Source organism: Pelophylax lessonae, assembly GCF_965119305.1.
Source record: "Pelophylax lessonae genome assembly, chromosome: 3".
NCBI classification, from domain to species: domain Eukaryota; kingdom Metazoa; phylum Chordata; class Amphibia; order Anura; family Ranidae; genus Pelophylax; species Pelophylax lessonae.
The window spans coordinates 305,142,034-305,166,187 of record NC_138770.1 but is presented as its reverse complement, the minus strand read 5'-3'; the positions used below and the strand labels follow the sequence as shown (position 1 = coordinate 305,166,187).

At 45.7% G+C, this 24,154-nt stretch overlaps 1 protein-coding gene across 1 annotated transcript in view; it reads right to left on the bottom strand.

The window, feature by feature from the left end:
- Positions 1–211: 211 nt before the first annotated feature.
- Positions 212–24,154, bottom strand: part of TFRC (transferrin receptor) — an 87,650-nt gene continuing 63,707 nt past the window's right edge. The window contains exons 12-18 of the mRNA XM_082252577.1: positions 14,005–14,068; positions 13,304–13,371; positions 13,150–13,214; positions 12,903–12,984; positions 8,133–8,354; positions 2,588–2,728; positions 212–648 (exon numbers count right to left, since the gene is read on the bottom strand). Of these exons, the coding sequence (XP_082108703.1) occupies positions 409–648; positions 2,588–2,728; positions 8,133–8,354; positions 12,903–12,984; positions 13,150–13,214; positions 13,304–13,371; positions 14,005–14,068 (882 nt within the window). The 3' untranslated portion in view covers positions 212–408. The remainder of the gene's footprint in view (positions 649–2,587; positions 2,729–8,132; positions 8,355–12,902; positions 12,985–13,149; positions 13,215–13,303; positions 13,372–14,004; positions 14,069–24,154) is intronic.

The window sequence follows — 24,154 nt, the reverse complement described above, 5'->3', positions numbered from 1 at the left end:
TGATACATATGAGGCTACCACATACACAGAAAACCTCTCCCCAAATGACTGCACATCTGCTCTACTGTAGAGTATACGTGAGGCCTAAACCTGGGCTACTTTTAGATCTACAAATAATGAGCAGCACCCATTAAGGCCATCACCCACCTTCTTCAGTTTACCATTGGCAAATTTTACTAACCAACACAGACTTTGGAATGGGAGGAGATGGGATAGGAGGGGCTGGAAAAGGGGCTGGCCAGAGTCCATAACCACAGGCACGGTTTTTCATTTCCAAACTATAGCACATCCCTAAGGTAGGGCTCCACGGGTGCTCTACAGGAAACAGATGGGAGGTGCTTACTGTGCAATGCAAATAGAAGTCGCATATGTTCGTTATGCCCATTGATAACGTTTACATAATACACCTTAAAACTCATTATATATCTCCCAAATCTCTCCAGCAAGTGCATTTGCAGCCCCCTGGACAGTCCAAGTATAAAGAGCCAATTGGTTTTTAAAGATATCTTTGTCAAACAGTGCTTCATTCTTTAGCAGACTTAGGTGTTTCTTGAGGGCTTCAACCGTGTGATTACCATAGCCGTACAGTATATGCCGAAATGGATTGTCTTTTGGAGAAACATAGGGAGACAGCAGAGAATGCTCAACCTGAAGAGAAGAAAAAAGGATTACTACATTTTAGGTTTCCATTTGAAGCCAAAGTACACTACACTGGTCATTACAACAAAAAAAAGGTATCCTGTAAGATAAGCTTCCACTGCTGACATCTGAGAATGCCAGTTGTCTGGCTGTAATACCGATTCTTTATCCTCTTACGATTAGAAATGATGAATCAGCTGCAAACTTTTTGGATGGTCTCAAGCACAGAGCAGGCAAATATTTTTATTTTTTTTTAAAAAGGGAAAAAAATAAATAAAAAGTTGTCAGTCACAGATTTTTATCATAGGCACTCACTTTCTGGTGAATGGGTGCCTAAAGTAATGCCAGCCATTGTGGCTGACAGTTTGCAGTTCTCGAAAAACTGGGAAAGCGCCGGTGAGTGCTCTTGTAATCCATGGATTCTTCTTGCCATTCAGTAACTAACTGTCTGCCTATACGAGGTAGGGGCAGACCACTTACCAAGTGTCTGCAGAATCCAGGCATTGCACTCAGGATCTTCTGATCGTGAGTCCCTTGCCTTACAGACTAAAAAAAATAAAAAATAAATGCACATTTTTTTTATACCTGCAAGATGTGCATTTTTTTGTTAAAGGCAAACTTAATAAAATAAACCGTGTGACCTGCCAAGCTCAGCACATCACATCACTGTGCTGAGCTCAGCTGGATTCAACTGGTGTAAACCAGCCCTTAAAGTTGTAAAGGCTTAAGTTTTTTTTACCAGTGTTAAAACCAAAAACGTAACATATTGTAGCTTATCAAGAAGATGTGGTGGCTGCATGTTTTTTTGGAAGTAACATGGTTGGAAACAACAGGAGTGAAACCTATAGATATGTGAAAAACTATGGCATAGCAAGCACTCACTCCAGCTTAAACCTCCTTTAACCACTTGCCGACTGCCGCAAGTAGATTTACTGCGGCGGTCAGCCCCTCACAGGCAAAGTGTCGTTAATTAACGTCACTAGCCTGGGAGGGTCTGGGGAGCGGGCGCGCTCCCGCGTGGTCACGGACCCCCCCCGCACGTGTGACCGGCGGACCCGATGTCCGCCGGTCACTCGGCGATCGTCGGGGGAGAGGGAGAAAGTCAGGCAGCTTGTGTAAACAAGCCACCGGTCATTCTCCTCGGTGTAAAAACACTGATCACACGGTTCTACTATGTAGAACCGTTGATCAGTGTCCTTACACCTCAAGTCACAGCCAATCACAATAAGAATCACGCCCCTAGGGACACACACAGCCCCTCCCTCTCAAATTAAGTTAACCCCTTCGCTACCAGTGTATTTTTACAGTAACAGTGCATATTTATAGCACTGATTACTGTAGAAATGTCACTGGTAACCCCAAAAGTGTCAGTCAAGGGTCCGATCTGTCCGTCCCAATACCAAAAAAAAAAAAAAAAAAAAAAAAAAAAAAATCGCAGATCGCCGCCATTACGCGTTAAATGACAAAAATCTTTCCCTTTGTTAGTAAACGCGATAACTTTTGCGCAAACCAATAAAAATACGCTTTTTGCGATTTTTTTTTACCAAACATATGTAGCATAAAACAAATTGGCCGAAAATGTTAAAAAATTTTGATTTTTACATTTTTTTTGGGGGGAATTTCATATAAAAAAAAAATGTGAAAAATATTGTTATTTTTGCAAAATTTACGCTCTTTGTTTATAGCGCAAAAAGTAAAAAGCGCACAGGTGATCAAATACCACCAAAAGAAAGCTCTGTTTGTGGGAAAAAAAAGGACGTCAAATTTGTTTAGGTACAGCATCGCACGACCGCGCAATTGTCTGTTAAAGTCACGCAGTGCCGAATCGCAAAATACCCCCTGGTCGTTTAGCAGCCAAATCCTCCGGGGCTTAAGTGGTTAAGCATGTTTGTACGTGTACACTTTGTATTTTTTTGCAAAGACGGGATGTACAAAAAAAAATATCCACCTTCATAACACGGTCATTGAGAGAGCGAAGGAAAGGCCTGTTGTCAGGACTGGATCCAGCAAACGTATCCTTTAGCGTGGTAGCTGCCCTTCCAAAGTCACCTGAAGCTGAATTTATCCAATCCAAGGTGAGACCCAGTCCCTGCAAGGAAAAAAAAAATAATGTATTTTTTCTCAAAATATTCATTACTATGTTGGCTGTATGGAGAGGTGTCTCTCCTGGTCACAGAAATGCACATCGATGCCTGAAAGCATCTGCATGCGCAAGGCCTATATCTGCAGTTTGGTCGATTATATATATTTAAACAAAAAAAAAAAAAAAAGCTGGACAGAGCAGACAACAGATCAGTGTACTGGGTCACTGCCAGTACCATGTAATCCCTGACAGAGCAGATTAAATGACAGCTGTACACAATGGCTTTTAGTCATAGCCATTCATTGTGTACTATTGTGTCAAACTGATTGGTTATAGTAATCACACCGTACAGACCAGGCCAATCACAGTGCATCTAACATGTGATAGTTGTGGCCAATCACAGCTTCAAAATAGTACACACTGGATAGAACAATTATCACTGTTTTAACCACTTCAATACAGAGCCCTTTCACCCCCTTCCTGCCCAGGCCAATTTTCAGCTTTCAGCGCTGTCACACTTTGAATGACAGTTGTGTGGTCATGCTACACTGTACCCATATGAAATTCACACAAATGCAGCTCTTTTGGTGTCATTTAATCACCGCCGAGTTTGATTTTTTTGTAAGAAAAGGAGAGAAAATTTTGAATAAAAAAAAATTATTAAAGTTTGAAAGTAATTTTTCTCCTTCACTGATGTGTGCAGGTGAGGCGGCACTGATAGGCTGCACAATGGGCACTGATTGTGGGCACTGTTTTTTTCACTTTACTGTCATCAGTGCCCCGATTACCTGTCCTAGATCCCCTTTGAGGAGCCGCTGATCGGCTCTCCTCACCACACACTGACAGTGTGAGGCGAGGAGAGCCAGTAAACGACACAGCCAATCACATGGGTAAAGAGCCAAGCCATTGGCTCTTGACCAAGATCGGGGTCGCGCCGTGTCCTAGGAACATGGTGCTGCCACGATCACTGCACTCCGTGCCCCAGCGAGAATGGCCGTTCCAGGGTGCGATCATACAACGTCGTCCCAGAACGAGAGCCGCACTGCTCCGCGGTCATTTGACGGTGAGCGGGCGTCTAGTGGTTAAGCAATAAAAAAACCCACACACCACAAATCTTCATCAGTTATGTACCTGATCACCACCACATCAGTTATATGAGGATGCTGTACTGGTCTTGCGTTTTATTTAGAGAAAAAAAAAAAAACATTTGCATTTATTCAGTGTTGCATGACTGAGGAACGGTCATTCATAGTGTTCAAAGGGGGAGAAAATGTCCGGTGTTGGGGTGGTTAAACGGTGAACAGCCAACTGGGATTGGTCCCATGGAAAACATTGGATTGTTAAACTTCATTAGGCTACCGAAAATAAAAAAAACTTGAAATTCTAAACCATTTCATTGTGGACTTGACAGTTACCAAACCACTTAAGTGGTCCTCCCTCTTCAAAAGGGTGAGCACATCTGCACCAGGGTATCACAGAACACCAGTGCCCAGGGCATGAGCTGCACATGTTCTAGCAGAAAAGGGTCCTCAAAAAAATATAATCCTGTTCATTTGTCCAGTTAGCAACAGTCTGACCAACGGATATAGCCACAATGGCCAATTGGAAGGTGTACCAAACCTTAGTATATTACTCCAACAATTTCTATTTTTAGTGCGTTGTGTGTTGCCATGTATTTGAATTAACATTTAACCTGTTCTTTGCATGGCTTCCTTAATGTGAATACATGGTGATCCTACCAGTCCTCCGGCTTTCCCAATTTAAACTATCCACGGCAGGGCAGAAGCACATGCATCCCAGTGTTTGTTCCCAAGTAGAATGCAAACAAGAACACTGTCTACCCGTACTTCAGTTGTCAGACTTCTGTTGACACACCCCTCCCCATAAGCGCTTCACTGGAAAGATCAACGCATTGCAGTTTCTATGCCCCAGCTCCTCACAGTATTTGTCTCTGCATTTCACACTGGAATCTGTTCAAGCTGCTACTGCCATACCCTCAAGGACTAGGAGTCTCTACCCTCCAGTCCCTCAATGCAATTTGGAACAGCGGTCACTTAACTGGAAAATTATATTATATATATATATATATATATATATATATACATACACACATATATATATATATATATATATATAAAAAAGGGGTGGGATATCTGCGCTCAGACAATTGGACTCACAAATATATCAAAATAATCACATAAATATATAAAAATACACATAAATGTGAATCAAGAAGTGTAGGCAGCCAACTAAAAAGTAGATAAAACTTTGATAGGCATAAAAAGAGATGCAGTAGCGCCAAACACTATAGGCAAATAAAATCATCCAAAAAAGTCCAAATAAAGTCCACAAGGGAAAAAAGATGAGATCCCAAATCCAAATTGTGCAGGTAAGGAAAGCTAGCACCCAATCGTGATGTGTACTCATATGCGCTTACCAGAAATCAATATATTCAGAGCGATGTATGAATCCAAAAGAAGCAAGATGGACCACCAAAATGTCTCAGGGATTCCAACTCAAAATGATCTGATATGCTGACACCAGTAGGGTATAGATAGCCTGATATAGGAGATATCGCCTGGGCTTGCTGCAAGTTGATCCCAGCTCCAGTACTGTCAGCTTCTCACAATGTGCATTGAAAGTCCAGACCAGCCAAGATCTGTTCACATAAATAGAGCATTGGAAGTGTTTACTATGCGGTCTGCCTGGTGCTGCTCAGCCGTTCGTTGAAATACTCAGCTTAGGGAGGGCTACCCAGTGAATCTCTCCAGATGGCACTTGTCGTAGGTAAGCATGTTATGTGCTTAAACTGAGGTAAACAAAAAATGGCGCGCAGGGTCAGGTGACCACACGGAGGGGGCGGGGTCCGCGTAAATTGACATCTGTCAGAGTCATCGCAAAATGGCCGCGCCCGCCCCTCTCTCTCCACACGCACTCATTTTGAGTTGGAATCCCTGAGACATTTTGGTGGTCCATCTTGCTTCTTTTGGATTCATACATCGCTCTGAATATATTGATTTCTGGTAAGCGCATATGAGTACACATCACGATTGGGTGCTAGCTTTCCTTACCTGCACAATTTGGATTTGGGATCTCATCTTTTTTCCCTTATGGACTTTATTTGGACTTTTTTGGATGATTTTATTTGCCTATAGTGTTTGGCGCTACTACATCTCTTTTTATACATATATATATATATATTATAGCTTTTTTTTTTTCTGCCCGAACGCAGTTCCGCCACCTCTGGCTGCCCTGTCCTCTCCCGCTTGTCACTAAACACAGAAGCTGATGGAGGACTCACTTCCTCCACCACTTTCTGTGTGCGAGTGTCGGCACTGCAGGCACATGAAGCTGGTTGTTCCTGGTCTTGACAGTGATGTTCCTGCAGCTCTGCCTATCAGGAATGCAGCACGGAGGAGGGGCTTCGGGAGGCGGCTTCTTTCTTCATCTCCTGCCTGTTACAACTATGTACAGTACGGAGCTCAGTGAAGTGCTGTGAAACTCCTCCCCTGCTCCATGCTGCATTCCTGATAGGCCGCGTTGCAGGAACATCACTGTAATGAAAAAAAAAAAGCTCGGGCACATAACAGAGTTGTGAAGATGGCTGCATTCCTGAAGAAGTGACAGAGGAGGACAATCTGTGAATACCAGGTGAGGGCTGGGGGGAGGGGAGGACTTGTGAAAAGGTGAGAGCTGGGGGAAGGGGGGAAACTGTGAAAAGGTGAGAGCTTTGGGGGGAGGGGGATTTGTAAAAGAGCTGTGGAGGGGGATTTGTGCAAAGGGGAGAGTTGAGAAAGGGGGACTTGTGCAGGGGTGATAGCAGGGAAGGGGGTGTGCAGATAGTACAGAGGTGAAAGCTGTGAAGATAAGCTCTAAATGTGGGTTCAGAGGTGAGTTGTGGAGGGGGGTGCTAAGGTGAACTGTGGAAAAAGTGCAGAGTTGAGCTGGGGGTGGAGGGAGAGGAAAGCAAAGAGGTTTGCAGAGTAATTGATGGTTACTTTGAGGAGTGGGGATACTTGAGGGAAGTGGGATTTTTGCTTGGAGAGGACAAGGGAACTTTGTTGCAAAGTATACAGAGTTCAGTAACCAAGAGAATGTCATGTATAGCAGCGTGCAACAGTGATGGTTTAGTAAAATACAGTACCTTGTATATTACCTAGTCATAACTGTATGCTGTGCTATACATTACATACCTCTTACAGTCATATGTTATATTAATGGCCCCTGGAGCAGGCAATATACATCACAGCATACAGAGTTGAGCAGTCAGGAGTATGTAAGGTACAGCACAACTGACAGTGCAGTGGTCAGAAGTATGTAAAAGAGAAAATGTATAAAGAGAACAGGGGTCAGTATTATATAATGTATAGCAGAGTATACGGGGGTAGTGGTTAGGAGTGTGTGTCATACACACTTAGATTATGTATGTACAGTGCACATTACATGCTCCTGATCATAGTCTTGATGCTGTGCTGTGTGATACATACTGTACTTTTTAATGTTATGTACTGTACATGTATATGGCTACTACACCCTATACTCCTGAGTCCTGTACTGTGTGTTTCTCTTTTCTGAACCTTGCGCCTTCTGCTATACGCAATTCTAAGCCTCAATCACACCCACTATTTGGCAACTGTGTAATTTTCACCTCTGAGGAAAGCGTGGGGTTGTGGGCGTGGTTGGGCGGGGAGTTGGCTGGGGAGGGTGAGTTCCAGCACCTATTTTCTGAGAAAAAAAGCCCTGTGTATATGTGTGTGTGTGTGTGTGTGTGTGTATATATATATATATATATATATAATTTTTTTTTTTAATATTCTCTACTTCACCTAATCAAACCAAATCAGTTTGTAGACATGCACTATATAGTTGTCGGTAGATGTAAAGGAGATTTGACATGTTAAGCTTAGTGACGGTTCACACATATGCAATGTCAGACAATGCATGTGATTCGCAGCGCACTGCTCTGCAAATCACATGCAATGTCTGTGCGTTGCAAATTCAGCCAGATTGTATGGATGAATCGCATTGCATTCGGACCCAAGTCGCACAAGACCTTTCTTGGACCGCACCAGAATCAGATCACATGGGTGTTCACACCTATGCGATTCGATTTATGTCCAAACTGACAGTTCGCACTGCAATAATTTGAACTGATCTTTGGGTGTTAACCTTGTATTGACACCCCCAGCGATTCGCATATGGCATTAACTACCTGCGAGTCGGGTGCAATGTGGGAACCCGCAGCGGATTTGCAGGGCTTGTGCATTGCAAGTGTGAACCGGCGCCAAATCTGAAAACTTACTGAACATGCAGCATGGAGAAAAAAAAAAAAAAAAAACACACACACACACACACACACACACACACACACACACACACAATAAAAAGAAACAGATGTGGAGTTACTTACATTTATATCGGTACTTTTGGCTTGTAGATCAATGGCAATTTTAAGCAATTCCTCTTTGTACTTAACAAAGTCCAGCGGCAGCTTGTGATCATGTGTTAGACGCAGAATAACTTGGGTGGCAAGATTTGCAACAGCTCTGCACATGCTGTCAACATTAACGAGCTTTTGAAAATTCTCAAGTGTATCTTTTCTGGTTCCAAGATATGCATAAGGCTTATTATCCTATAGAGAGGAAAAAAAAAAAAAAACATTACCACCAAGCAGAAGACCAAATAGAACCTTTGTACTCTTTGTGAAATACCTCTATTGGGAGTCTGAGGGAAACCGAAAGTCTTTCCCCTTCAGTTTACCTCACTGCTTACGAGGACAATGGAGAGCAAAACAAACAAACACGGACGCCGTGCGTATCAGCAACCGGATATGCGTTTCAAAGGGCGGAACTGACGTGCCTACGCTCTACGCGTTTCGTCATCAAGCTGACGTCATCAGGAGCAGCGGCGTCCGGAAGTACCGCTATACGAGGGGTTCGCGGTCCCTACCTGCTTACGGACACTGTATCGTTATTTTAAATGTGAGTACTTCATGTTATATATGTTTAATAAACAGACACATTTTGCAGTACATCACTATATTAGTGTTTTCTATCCATATAATCTCAGACATCATTGATAATACTCTGGAGTGCTGCCCAAGATCCCATACTACATCGCTTGCCTAATTATCCTATTACTGGAAGGAGGAAGTGCATTTGATCCCAGGAGTGGAGAGGCTCACCGCAGTTTTTCGGGGAATACCCCATTAATCCAACGCGGGTTACCCCTGTAGGGGTGCCGCTCTCTGGTGAGTGCGGGCTATATAGGAAGGGGAGCACGGAAATTCCCTCACCCGACACCCACAACCTGATCCATCACTGGGAAGCACCCCCTCCATCCATGAAAACCTTCTTTGGCACTTTATAGCATATTATCATTGCACCATTTTGGAAGATCATTATACTGATCAATATTTGTGGACTTCTTTCACTTTTATTATGGACTATTTAATTATCTGTGTATATTTATTCTTGGAATTTCTATAAGTGTTTTCATAGATTCCAAACTATTTTACTTTCACTTGGCACGATATTTAATTTTCAGTATTTATTTATAAATTGATTTTTCACTTGGATATCCATTATCTCACTTTTTTAATATTGACCGTTTTCTTCTGATATTAACATACCACTTGGCACATTTTATCACTTTACAACTGTTTTTTACTTGGATATCCACACTTTACATTTTTTATCAATACTGCCACCTAGTGTTTAAATTATTTATTACACCAGTCACGACAATTATTTATTTACTTTTAGATTCACTTATTTTCCACCGGTTGAAATATATTTATTGCTTGCTGGCACTGCACACAATTTATTTATTTATGTTGTTTAATCTTACTGGTTTATGATTAATTATTTATTAATGATATAAATATATCCTTTGTTGATTAGAATACATACTGTGACATTACATTGAAACCATTGGGTAGATATAAGGACCTTTATTTACACCATCGTTATCACATTTTTATACATCGTCTTTGCATTTGTTAGATATACCATTCCCCTGTAATATATATATATATATATATATATATATATATATATATATATATATATATATATATATATATACACACACACACACACATTTTTTAATTATTGGCAGCGCCAATTACCCTATCACACTTCTATCAATGTAGAGAATCCGTTTTTAAAAAAGTGTATTAAACACAAAAGCAAGCATTTTATGGCCGATTACCAATTCTAAACAAAACTAATGCAGCTGTCACATTTTAGGTGTTCCCATTTTCACTCGGTGATCTAGCATGTTTTTCCAAAGAAAAAGCTTTTGCAGATGTTCCAATTAGAGGGATAAGAAACCCTTTACCACTGACCGGGGTGGTTACAATTTTTTTTTTTTTATACATTCAAGTTTTTTTTTTTTACATAAACCAATCTGTCCTTACATTGACAAACGCAGCTCTTGACTGTAGGGGACGTTCTAAAGCCATGCCTCATTGAGGGGTAGGCAAACAGAAGGAACATGCAACAAAGAATCCCAAGGGCAGCACAAGAGAACAGCCAACTGCAACTTCCCCCCTCCTCCACAGCCCATGGAGCTTCCAAGCTTGAAAGAAGTGGCCCCAGGGATAGAGCTGGCAAATGCCCCAATTAAAGATGTCAGCCGATCGCCACTGTTCCAGTAAACTGACCCCTAAATTGCAGGACAGCCTAGCCAAACAAAAGGCCACTCCAGGAGGTATGCACTGGCAAGCTCCCCAAAGCACCCCACACAGTCTAGGCTACAGGGGAAAGAGGAAGGGGAGCAACTAACTCACCACTTATCCACCCAATGGTGGCAGCATGAGGCCCCACTGCATTAGAGCCTTCACAAAAAACAGAATTGGCTGCGTCTCAAGCTCCCACTATTTCTAGACCCACTCACACAAAATGGCTAAAGGGCACCCAACCGATCTGAAGCCCAATTCTAATATGACCAATGGGGTTCCCCAATGGAACTACATAGCAGTAACCCAGGACACATGGCAAATGCACCTGAACTGCAAATGGGAGAGGGTCACGGGACACCAGAAACCACAAGCAGGGCAGCGACTGGACTCATAGGCAACATGAGTTAACGCTGTCCCCCCGCCAAGAGCTCCAAGATAACCAGTAAATGGCAGGCCTCCTCCGCCTGAGGCCGGGAACCACCCAAACAGGAGGCCCTACCACAGCCTGGGCAGAGTTGCCCAATACACAAGTCCCCACCTGAGGGAGTACAGATGACCCAGGAGGAGAATGGGGCAGACATGAGGTATGCACACTGTTTCAGGTCACTCATGGGAGGAGAGGGGAAAGGAGGGCCTACCATGCTACTTCCCAAATTATGCAGAAGTGTACCTACCTGTAACAGAACACCTCTCCGCTGGAATTGGGGTGCTGTCTTGCCCAGCGGGGCAATGTGAGCAGCGAGATTCACTGTCACATGCATCCTTTGGGAACACTCGTGGGCTGCCCCAGGGTCGGACAGTCCAAGCAGACCCAGCACATAGCAAAGGTATGAATGCGCTCCCTTTTGCGACAGGCTCGGGCCACTACTGGATCTAGATTATCCAGCCTGTCGCAAAACCAGGCTGTTTATTGAAGAGCTTCATAGTTTAAAAAAAAAAAAAAAAGAAGTGTTGACTACCAGTTTGGACTGCCAATAGGCAGTGCTGTGGTTTTTTTCTGCCTAGTGTGCTAATCAATGAACACAAGAGAACATCTGTTTGTTGCACAGCTTATAGGGATACCTGGACTTTAACTTGCTAGTCTATTCAAATCAACTAGTATATCCAACACTCCCCTCCCCCTAGACCAGTGATGGCAAACCTTGGCACCCCAGATGTTTCGGAACTACATTTCCCATGATGCTCCTGCACTTTGCAATAGTTGATCATGGGAAATGTAGTTCCAAAACATCTGGGGTGCCAAGGTTGGCCATAACTGCCCTGGACAGACAATGCTGCTGTCCAAAGGTGTGCTGCTTCATCCCAGTTTTGTATTTACCCCCTTACTTGAACACTAGGGAAAACAAAAACACACACACACACACACACACACACACACACACGTTAGTAGAAAGGGGTTCTCCTAGGCTGGCCTACAGGTATTTGCCAGTGTACAATTGTCCTTAGGTGCAATGTAACCTGAAGGTGAAAATCCTGTGTCCCACAGAAGAGAAAGAAATCAGCATTTATTAGGAATTCAATAAAAAAGCAGACACCACTTGTGTACATAATTGGGATGCAGACTAGAATACTGCAATCACTGAGAAGCAAATGAGATCACCTGTGATGTAATTTAGTTATCTTGCAAACCTGGCCTGTTGGTGGGTCCCGAGGACCGGATTTGAGAACCACTGCACTAGATGACTTTAGGGTTTGCAGTTTTGTAACTTTCCATTCTACTCTACCCAATGTGTGTGATGATATGTTCTAATGTGTAAGGCCAGAGTGATGTACTTGCAATGCACAGAAACTTTTGTACAAGTAGACCACCATTCTTTGCGCCCAGGAATACAGATATCCAACCATCCAGTGTTAAAACCTGCACCACATGTCAACATCCGAGTCAAAATGAATGCACTGCATTACTGAAATGCATGTTACCATGATGTGCAACTCCATGCATGCATTAATGCACCTCTAAAGTGAATCTAGCCTGACAGCTTAGGCCAAAGAAAAAAAAAAAAAAAAAAAAAAAAACTTTACTCCTTTGATGCAACTTCAAAGATACAGTGAAGTTATCAGAACAAACAAATTATACCAGGCGTACACAACACAAGTAGTGGGTCTCTTGTGGTGACAGAATGTAAATAAACCAATAGACAGTGGGTTTCTTAAAAAAAAAAAAAAAAAAAAAGTCTGACATCTACTCCCCAGTCTCAATTCAACAATGCTATACAGACACCACCAGCTAAATGGTGCTCACTTTGCATTGTGTGAACTGCAAGGTGTATTCTTGAGCTGACCAAGACAATCCTAAGACATTGGAGCAGACCTCAAGATCTAACGACACAAGTTTTAAAAAGTGTTCTTGTGGAGGAGTTTCCTGTCAATATCCAGTAGTTTACTAAAGTCACATTTCAAGTAAAAAAAAAAAATTTAATGTTGCCATAACAGAAATTTTAGAGACAAACCGCAAACTAGCAAGAAAGTTGGGAGAGCATTTCATTTTTTTGTTACCTTAGCGAAGCTGAAAGATAACGAAGGAACTCCGGAGTAAGCAAGAAAGGGGTAAGCCGAATCAGCAATTGATAAAGGTTGTCTATTAGAAAAGGGGGAAAAAAAAAAAAAAACTATTTAGACACCCAAAAAACACAGTATTTTAGATTAGTATCTAAAGCTTATTACAGATAATTAAAAAAATTATAACACTATGCAGAAATTAAGAAAAACATTATGCAAAAAAAGGCCTGTGTCTGTTTCTTACATGAAAATCCCGGATTTTCCTGTGTCAGAAAGTTTTGCATCTCCATTAGAAATGGGGTCAAGCACCTGCATGGAAACAACCCAGAATTACCAGCTGCATGGCGCTTAACACTCACATTTGGCTCACTAATACGTTCTAGAAACGAAATCCTTACCTCCTTTAATGTTCTTTGGATCATAGCATACATAAGAGGGCTGCCAGACACTTGAAGTGGTCCAGCACCTAATGGGAAGGAACCAAAACCTTAGCAATGTGAGAACACAAACCCATTTAAGTTCTTAAACCCAATTGCCCTTTTAAAAAAGAGACTGTTACTACTGAAAATAAGCTAAGCAAAGAGTAGTTAATTTATCTATACAACCCGTGCTACAGAAATCAAAAGGATCTGATGCCAGCGGCCCCCCACTGCTCTATGGTTCCATCCGCTGGCCCCTGCAGAACACACTGACATAGGAACCAGGAGAAGGAACCAAGCATCTAACACTCAAGGGGAAACTTTCAGCAAGCTTCAATGCAGCTTAGTTCAGCAAGATAGGCAGTGAAGCAGGCAAGTACTATTTGCCACATTTTAAAGGCAGTCACTTTAAAAGGCTATTGAACATGAAGCAAAATAGGAGTGAACCACACAAACCTTTTTACACCCCACAGAAAAAGATGAGATTGTAACTAAACTGGGCCAAGCAGGTTACGCCTTAGGGAAAGAGTGAAGCATTGGAAGAACCCCCACTATACCATCTTCATTCTACATAGCTTAACTAGTGTGTAAACTTTACTTATATATTGTATTGCCCACTCTATTCAAAGCAGGTCAGGCAGCATTTGTTTTCCATTAACTTAAAACAGATAAGATCATACCTTGAATAGCACCATCCAGGCTAATATAAGATATAGTTTTCAGATGCAGAGTTGAAAGGTATCCCTATAAAGGAAAGCATTTAGTTGTGGTGACTAGGTTAAATCCAAAACAGTCAGTCAACATGCTCACAACCCCAGTCCCCCAATATCTACCCAATGGAGGCACCAACTGCAGTCAAAGGTAAGGTCAAAAAAAAATAAACCCTATCCTCCATCAGTGGCATACAAGGAAGATATGGAAGAACACATTCAAAGCACGACAGGAAAGCTTCAGAACCACCTCCTGAACACCCCGATGCATTTCACTCATGGGCTTAAAGCTGATCTCCGTATTCGTGACCAGGCTTCATGACCAGGCCATATTTGCAATACGAAAAGGAGGGTATTGGTGTTCAGCACCAACAGTACCCACACAGTGGAACAAAGGTAAGTGAATATAAATGGATAAATTCAAAAAGTATGTAAAAAGTATAAAAGTGTAAGGAGATTAATCCTGATAGGGAGCCGCAACGTAAACGTGAAAAGTGAAAAGTGAAATTATATAGCGATATATAATGGCTGTGCTCAACCAATTACACTTGGTGTTAGGTGCAAATACCAAAAAGTTACTCAAATGAGTGTGCATAACCATGCCAGGTGCAATCAAATAACTGGATTTTTGACTTACCGTAAAATCCTTTTCTCTTAAGCTCATTGACAGACGCAGGACTGATATCTTGGTATCTGTAGGGTTATACTGCCCCCTACAGGAGTAGGACACTAGGCAGGAAAAAAGTTCTGGCCACACCTATGGGCAGTCCCAGGGGGTATATCCTCTCTCTCCCTGCTATAGGATGTCAGTTATGTAACAAAGCAGTGTCAGAGACTCATACCAACCCAACTCAAAATAGAGTGCGGGTACAGCGTCTGTCAATGAGCTTAAGAGAAAAGGATTTTACGGTAAGTCAAAAATCCAGTTTTCTCTGTCGCTCATTGACAGACGCAGGACTGATATCTTTATATCCGTAGGGATGTCCCAAAGCAGTGCCATAAATGAGGGGTGGGATAACAGAAATAAAATCCAATCCAGAAGGCCAAAAAAAAGCCAACCAGAACAGAGGACTCATCGAAACAAGAAGAGGAGACGCACCTGAAAAAACAAAACCCCCGAGGTAGACCAAAGGTCCCCTCAAACAGCAGCCTGCAAAACCTTGCGGCCAAAAGAGGCATCCGCCGATGCCAGCACATCAACCTTATAAAATTTTGTAAAGGTATGCACCGACGACCAGGTAGCCGCCTTGCAAACCTGAAGCACCGACGCCTGATGGCGGAAGGCCCAGGAAGCACTAAGAGTCCGAGTAGAGTGCGCCTTAACAGGGAACGGAGGAACCCGACCCTTAATAGAATAAGCCTGCACCACCGTCTGTCTGATCCATCTGGAGATAGTCACGGCAGACGCAGGCAACCCCTTTCTAGGGCCATCCGTGATCACAAAAAGTGAATCAGCCTTGCGAAAAGAGTCAGTAGTAGCCAAGTACATCCTAATCGCCCGAACCACATCCAAGGAGTGTAACGCAAACTCCCGAGGATGACTGGGCTTAGGACACAGGGAAGGTAACAATATCCTCTTTCAAGTGAAAGTCGGAAACCACCTTAGGAAGGAAGGATGGATTCGGACGAAGAACCACCTTATCCCTATGAACCACCAGATAGGGGGGACAGGACAACGCAGCCAGTTCCGACACCCTGCGTGCAGAAGTGATAGCCACCAAAAAGGCCCCCCTTCAAAGGGAGGTTTCTGGAGAACCGATAACACCAAATTAAGATCCCAGGGCGGCAAGGGCGCGCACACCGGAGGAGCCAGGTGCCGCACCCCCTGGATGAAATTCCACACCAAAGAATGAGTAGCCAGTGGCCTCTGGAAGAAGATCGCCAATGCTGAAACCTGACCCTTAATAGTGCTCAAGGCCAGCTTCTGCTCAACCCCCCGTTGCAAGAAGGCCAATATCCGAGCCACCGAGTAAGAACGTGGAGGAACCCCGAGGGACTCACACCACGCGATACAAGACTTCCATGTGCGATGATGGATCTTTCTGGAAGTCGCTTTAAATCGGAGTAGGAATAACTGAAACAGACAAAGCCCTGTCCTTCAGCACCTGGCTCTCAACAGCCAAGCCGTCAAAGCCAGCGATCGTAAAGCAGGAAGGAAGATCGGTCCCTGAGAGGAAGTATCCAAGGAGCGTCCGCAACCAGTCTGACCAAGTCGGCATACCAGGCCCGACAAGCCCAGTCCGGAGCCACAAGGATGACTGGAATTCCCTCCACCTCTATCCTGCGAAGAAGTTTCGGCAGCAACTTGAGAGGAGGTAAGGCATACAGCAGCTGGCACTGCCCCCACGGAGCAACAAGCGCCACGCCCGGAATGTGAACTGCGGAAAGAGCCGGAACAAACCGTTCGCTCAACGAAGAATGCCGGCCACTTCCACAGCCGCCAGAACACTCTTGGTGCCCCTTTGGTGATTGACATAAGCCACGGCCGTGGCATTGTCCAACTGAATCCGAACCGGGCAGCCCCGAAGATGCTCGGTCCAGTGAACCAGGCAAAACCTGATCGCTCTCAGTTCCAACACATTTATCGGTAACCTGGATTCTTCCAGGGACCAGAGCCCCTGAGCAGATAGCCTGCCGAGAATACCTCCCCACCCGGATAGACTGGCATCCGTGGTGACAATCGTCCAATAGATCGGAAGAGGACTTCCCCTGACTGAGCATCGGAGACCGAAGTCACCAAAACCAGAGATTCCCTGGTCCGCTCGCTCAGCTGGATGAGATGGTCCAAGGAATCGGGATTCCGGTCCCATTTGAGAAGAATCTCCTTTTGGAGAGTCCGCGTATGAAACTGAGCCTGCGGCGACTCCGCACAGGTAGCCCAGAACCAATATGCCCCGCTGCCGCAACAGCGCCGGAACTGGGGCCAAAACCTTTTTGAAAAGCCGGGGAGCAGAGGCGAGACCAAAGGGTAATGCCCCAAATTGATAGTGGTCTTCTCCCACAGCAAAGCGCAGAAACCGCTGGTGTCCTGCGTAAATGGGAACGTGAAGATAGGCATCCTTGATGTCTATGGACGCCAGAAAATCCCCCGATGCATGGAGGCCACCACTGTGCGCATGGACTTCACTCCTTGTTGCAACAAGTCCTGCACTGCCCCCCAACAGAGCCGTTAGGCGATCCGGGGACAGTCGCATATTGGAAGGGAAGAACCGCACCGGTGGAAGCGATCGAAACTCGATCTTGTATGCCGACCGTATGACCTCGTGAACCCATTTGTCTTGAATCCTGGAGAGCCACGGGTCCGGTAACCGGCGAAGATGCCCCCCCACCCCTGATATGGGTGGGGGCGCACCTTCAGGCTGAAGCGGTTTTAACCTCAGGTCTGGAAGGACCGTATTGTTGCTTACCAGACCAGGGTCTCTGAGAGAGAGAGGAGAGAAGAGAGAGGAGAGAGGAGAGACCCAAAAGGCTCAACACACGATGCAGAGTTCAAAAGGACTGCTCTCAGCATTGTCTACATGACAAGAAGTCCTGTGGAGTGATCTTCCCGGGTCTAGGGAGGGGCTCCGCCCCCTCACACGCCCTCAGTAACTCCCACAGCTGCCAAGCAAACAAAACGAGCTGGGTGTACCAGGATGGCCGCCCCCATGAGCCACACGAGGGACTTCAAGAAAATGGCGGGCCCGCGCGCTGCGGTGGGAAGGGGGGTCCCCACATCCCTAATAGACGATCGATCGGCAGGTAGGCCCTGGGAAGCCAGGGAGGAAGCCCCCGCACAACAGCCGTCCACACTGTCGGGACCCCCCCCCCCCCACCCCCTTAGCGGCTTGCATGAACGGCTAGCCACCCCACACACAAACACCCCCCCTGTAGGGGGGGGGGGAGAGGGACACCACAGGGGAACCCAGATTAGTGTGGGCCCACCCCCAGAGTCAGCCATGAGGAGAAGGGGGGGGGGGAGCATTTACTCGCCATACCGGAACAGAGCGGGCGCCACTCCAGACAAAACCCCTCGTCGCCCAGTGGGGGGTGTCGGCCAAAGGAGACGCTGCGACTCGGCCGTCGACCGGTCGTATGCGACTCGGCAGGACTTTTAACCTGCGGGCCAGTCCCCGTCCAGCGGGACTATGTCGCGGCCAACCCAGCGCAGAGCTGGGCCTGCACGCGCTCATAGGCCGGCTGGGGTGACCACTGGATCTCAGCATCCAGCCCGTCGCCCAGATTAGGGCTGTGCATCTTCACTTACCTCACGATTCTATGCGATTACGATTATTAGGGTCGCGATTCGATAAGATTCGATTCTGCGATGCATCACGATTACTATGGGGACCCTTTTCTAAATGGGGAACTATGGTGACCCTGCTCTAAAGGCGGATCTATGGGGACCCTGCTCTAAAGGCGGATCTATGGGGACCCTGCTCTAAAGGCGGATCTATGGGGACCCTGCTCTAAAGGCGGATCTATGGGGACCCTGCTCTAAAGGAGGATCTATGGGGACCCTGCTCTAAAGGAGGATCTATGGGGACCCTGCTCTAAAGGCGGATCTATGGGGACCCTGCTCTAAAGGAGGATCTATGGGGACCCTGCTCTAAAGGAGGATCTATGGGGACCCTGCTCTAAAGGAGGATCTATGGAATAGATCCTTTAGTGCAGGGTCGCCATAGATCCCCCTTTAGAGCAGGCCAGCATCCCCAGAGATCCCCCTTAGTAGAGCAGGTCCCCCCATAGATCCCCCTTAGTAGAGCAGGTCCCCTCATAGATCCCCTTTAGAGCAGGCCACATCAGGTTAGAAGAAGAGTTACCTGATGCTAGTTGTAGTACCGTAGGGCCCTGGTAAGGAGGAATGCTGGGCTCTGTAGTCCCCCTAGTTGTAGTATAACAGGCCCTGGTAAGGAGGAATGCTGGGCCCTGTAGTGCCCCGACTTACCAGGAAGCAGAGCTGCAGCCAGTTGTGGATGAAGTAGCGATAGGTGTATGGAGTAGGGCTCGGACAGGTCCTGGGTGATGAGCCTCATGTCGGGAATTTGGAGCTCGGACTAGTTCAGTGCACGTTACAGGCGGAAAGCAGGGCCTCCTCGCTCCCCTGCGGTCAACTCAGGCTGTCTGCCGAGAACCGCACCGGTACCAGAAGTGTACCGAGCTGGGAAGGCCGCGACTTCGGGCGGTCAGAGCGGGCGGTCGGGCAGCAGCGTGCTAAGTGGGGGTGCCGTGTGTATCCCAGGGCCAGAGAGAGCACTGATAGCTTCGCTATCCCCCTCTCGCGCGAGGAGGAGCTCCATATCCCCACAGGCCCGGCCAGCGCCGCCATGTCACTTCTGTCCCCGCCCCCGGAAGTGACATCATTAGGTAATCGATTATTCAACCACCCCCGAATCGATGCAGAATCGCGAAGGGTCGCATCGCGATGCATCGATTCGGCGATTATATTCAGCAGCCCTAGCCCAGATCCGGCATAATTGCTTGAATATCTCACAGGAACAACTGGAGAAAAAGGCTAACTAAAAAAAAAAAAAGATCTAAAAAAACTTGCCAGGACCAGAGATCCCAGCAAGGAACTTAGGTCCTTACTCCTGACTAGGCAGAAAAAAAACTGACATCCTATAGCAGGGAGAGAGGATATACCCCCTGGGACTGCCCATAGGTGTGGCCAGAACTTTTCCTGCCTAGTGTTCTACTCCTGTAGGGGGCAGTATAACCCTATGGATATCAAGATATCAGTCCTGCGTCTGTCAATGAGCGACAGAGAAAATAAGTTATTCCAAGCTAATTGCCAGGTGCACATAGGAACAAATACAATTGATACTATGTGCAATGATTAAAAAATTATAAATCTCAAAATATAAATATGTACATATAATGTAAAAATACCAGGTGCAGTGAATTAATAGTTATGAATATGCAATCAAAGTATCAATAGATAAAATCCTGAGGTGCAAATAAATTAAGTGCAAATTGCAATAACGTAGGACAATCAGATGATGGTGAATAAGACCATAAATACAAGAGTAAATGAGTCCAACAACACCGTCCTAGATGTAGAGTCTGATAGATCCTAGTGAGTGAGAGGGGAGACAGGCCAACCCCCTGGTTTTGAAGACACTGTAAGGTGGATGGTGTGAACTGTTTGGAGTTACCTATTGGAGAATGAACTGGCTCTCGCCCGCTATTATCCTGTCTACAATTTGTGAATCACAGCCTGCACCGACCCCCTATAACAAGGGGTCAGTTCATTCTGTTAAGTATTTCTGTGCACACCAGGTGGTCCTGTGTTTTGGTGGAGGTGCTGGAAACATTAAGAAGTGCAGCAACAAGATCTATCGGAGACTCTACATAATTCTAGGAAGGTGTTATTGGACTAATTTACTCTTGTTTCTATGGTCTTATTCACCATCATCTGGTTGTAATACTTTATTGCACCTCAGGATTTTTTTTAATATTCATAACTATATTCACTGCACCTGGTATTTTTATATTATATGTACATCTTTATATCATTTTGAGATTTATAATTTTTTAATCATTGCACATAGTATCAATTGTGTATTTGTTCATACGTGCACCTGGCAATTAGCTTGGATTAACTTATTTGATTGCACCTGGCATATGTTTATGAACATACATTTGAGTTTAACTTTTGTTATTTGCACCTAACACCAAGTGTAATAAATTATATAGTAATATATAATGGCTGCGCTCAACCAATCTATTTCATATTTGCAATACGGCACTGCGACACATTGACGATTGCACCGTGTTGCAACCTCGTACACAAACATTTATGTCCTTTGATGTTCATTGGACAGCTCCTGGTATTCATAACCATTGGGTTATACTGCCCCCTACAGGAGTAGGCCACTAGGCAGAAAATAGTTCTGGCTACACCCATGGGCAATCCCAGGAGGTATTCTTACTCTCTGCTATAGCCACTCAGTTTTGTTACAAGCAGTGTCAGGAGAATAACTTCAGAGGGGTGGGTGCTATGTCCGTCAATGATCATCAGATAAATGGATTTTTACAGTAAGTCGAAAATCCCCATTTTCTGTTTCGTTCATTGACGGACACAGCTCCTGATAGTCATAACCATGGGACGTCCCAAAGCAGTGTTAAACATGGGAGTGGCAACAAAATTCCCAAGCCAACCAGGCAACAGGTGCTTAAACAATTTGGAGTCCACTCCTGTAGGGGGCAGTATAAACCAATGGTTATGAATACAAAGAACTATCAATGAACGAAAAAAAAAAAAATGGATTTTTTGACTTACCGTAAAATCCTATTCTCTTAAATTGACAGATGGAGTTTCTCCGATTCATATCAGTAGGGTAATACTGCCCCCTACAGGAGTAGGACACTAGGCAGAAAAAAAAAAGGCTACGCCTATGGGCAGTCCCGGAGGGCACACCCTCTCTTCCTGCATAGGATGTCAGTTTTGTATCAAAGCAGTGTCAGAAAAGTAACATCTCAAAATAGAGAGGCTGGTACTGCATCCATCAATGAACAAGAGAAAAGGATTTTACGGCAAGTCAAATATCCAGTTCTCTTCATCGTTCATTGACAGTTTCTCTCTGATCCATATCATTAGGGACGTCCCAAAGCAGTGCCATAAAATGAGGGGTAGGAACAGCAGAAAAGAACAAGCCCAAGGCCAAACATATCCGACAAGGCAACATAGGACTCAGCAAAAAAGATGAGGCCCACCTGAAAACAGTAAACACCCTCAAGGAAGTGCAAAAAGTCCTCCAAGCAGCAGCAGCCAGCAAAAAAAATCTTGCGGCCGAAAAGCGGCATCTGCAGATGCCAGCACATCCACCATCCAATTTGGTAAAGGTGTGGACAACCAGGTAGCCGTCTTGCAACCTGGAGCACAGATGCCTACAAGGCAAAAAGCCCAGGAAGCACTAGGCGCCCGAGTAGAATGTGCCGAAACAGGGAACGGTAGGACCCAACCCTTGATTGAATAAACCTGCACCGTCTGTCCGATCCATCCGGGAATAGACGCAGGCAGTCCCGTTCAGGGGCGATCTTAAGTACAGAGAGCGAAGCCTGACTTACGAAAAGACTCAGTACACCTTGAGGGCCCGCACTCTGAACAGAGTAAGCAATGCACGTTCCTTAGGATGTGAGGGCACAGGACAAAAGATGGGAATACAATGACCCCGTGCAAGTGAACACCAAAAAAACACCTTCGGAGGAAGGATGGATCCGGATGAAGTACCACTTCTCTACGATCTACCTTCAAGCCCCACGATCCACATATAGAGCAAATGACAGGACAATGTCACCATTGCCAACACTTGCGCGCAGATTGACAGCAACCAAGAAGGCCACCTTCTGTAATAAGGTAGGCGGAGGATACCCTCGAATACTCACAAACAGAGGGTCTAAAAGAACAGACTGCACCAAAGCTGCACCCCAGCAAGACCCCCAGCGGAGGTCGCACCGGAAGTACCAAGTGTCTCACCCCCTGGAAGAAGTCCCGCACCAGGGCACAGGCGGCCAACGGCCTTTGGAAGAAGTTTGCCAAAGCCGAAACCTGACCCTTGACAGTACTTAATGCCAACTTGTGATCAACTCCCCGTTTAAGGAAGCCAAGACCCGGACCACCGAGTAAGAGCGAGGGGGAGCCCACGCAACATACAACTGTCTCGTATGATAAAGAGAAAAATCCCCCTAGAAGTCGCTTCCCATGCTTCAAGCAGGGTGGGAATCCCTGAAGCAGCCAAACCCTTGTCTTTCAGCACCCAGCATTCTACAGCCAAGTCGGCAAAGTCAGTGACCGTAAAGTCAGTCAGGAGATGGGCCCTGCAGACCATAACTCATCCCAGAGAGGAATTCTCCAAGGAGTGTCTGCGGCTAGTCTTACCAGGCGGCATACCAAGCTCGGCGAGGCCCATCCAGAGCCATGAGAAAGACCGGAATCCCTTTCTCCTCGATCCTGCGAAAAAATTCTTGGCAGCAACTTGGGAGGAGGAAAGGCAGACCGCAGCTGAGACTGACCTTGGCCCATCCACGAGCGCACACACACACACACACACACACACACACCACCATGCGGCAGCCGTGCGCAAGTGACCATGCTAAACTCAGCGAATGTCCTTGCCTTGACAGAACCCATGGTGCCACCATTGTACCCACCAAAGGGTCCCGGGAACAGGCCAGAAACCACAGCACTATTCTGTAGATGCAAAGCCAACGAGTCCACACCTGGTGTGCCCCAAACGAAAGGCACAACTGCAGAAACACCTCCGGATGAATAGACCATTCCCCTGCATCCAAGGCCTGTTGACTAAAGCCTCGTACACACGTACCGATTGTCAACCGAACAATCGGCCGTCTTTTGTCCAGGGCTGTCGTGTCTGTTGAAAACTGCAAAAGACTGCACACTAATTTTGTCGGCCAACAACAGCCGACTGCAGAAGTGATGTCATGTGATGGTTAACTTTCCTTGTCTTTTTTCTTTTCTTTTTTCTTTTCTGAGCATGCCCAGTCTTGCTAATCTGCTGTCTGTCAGCCGAATTCTGTACTGACTGGCGAACAATCGGCCGTTCTGGTGTTGGCCAACAAAAATTTTAATGCTTGCACGACAGATTGTTTGGCCGAAAATGCGCTGTCGGCAGCAAAATACTAAACAAGCCTACAATCGGCCGATCGGTCGTCGGCCTGAATATTTACGGCCGACAATCGGTACGTGTGTATGGGGCTTAAGGCAATCCGCCCGCCAAGGTTACCACACCTGGAAAGAACAGCAGAAGAGCTGGAACAAGGCGCACTGCCCAATGAAGAATTGACACTGCCAAGGCCACAAGGAAAACCTTGGTGACACCTGGTGAATGACATAAGCCACGGTTGTGGCGTAGTTGACTTGAACATGCAACGGGCAGCTGCCCAATCCAGCGAACCAGGCAAAGCCGGATCACTCTCAGGCCCAGGACATTGATCGGTAACCTGGATCCTCCAGGGACTGTACTCCCAAAGCAGAGAACCTGCCGAGGACTCAACACCCGGACAGACTTGCATCCGCGGTGAAAACTGTTCAGGAAAATGTTCAGGAAAAAGTGGAGGAAGAATTCCAGCTCAAGACTCCCTGGTCAGCCAGCTCAGCCGGCCCTGAAAGTCCAGAGAG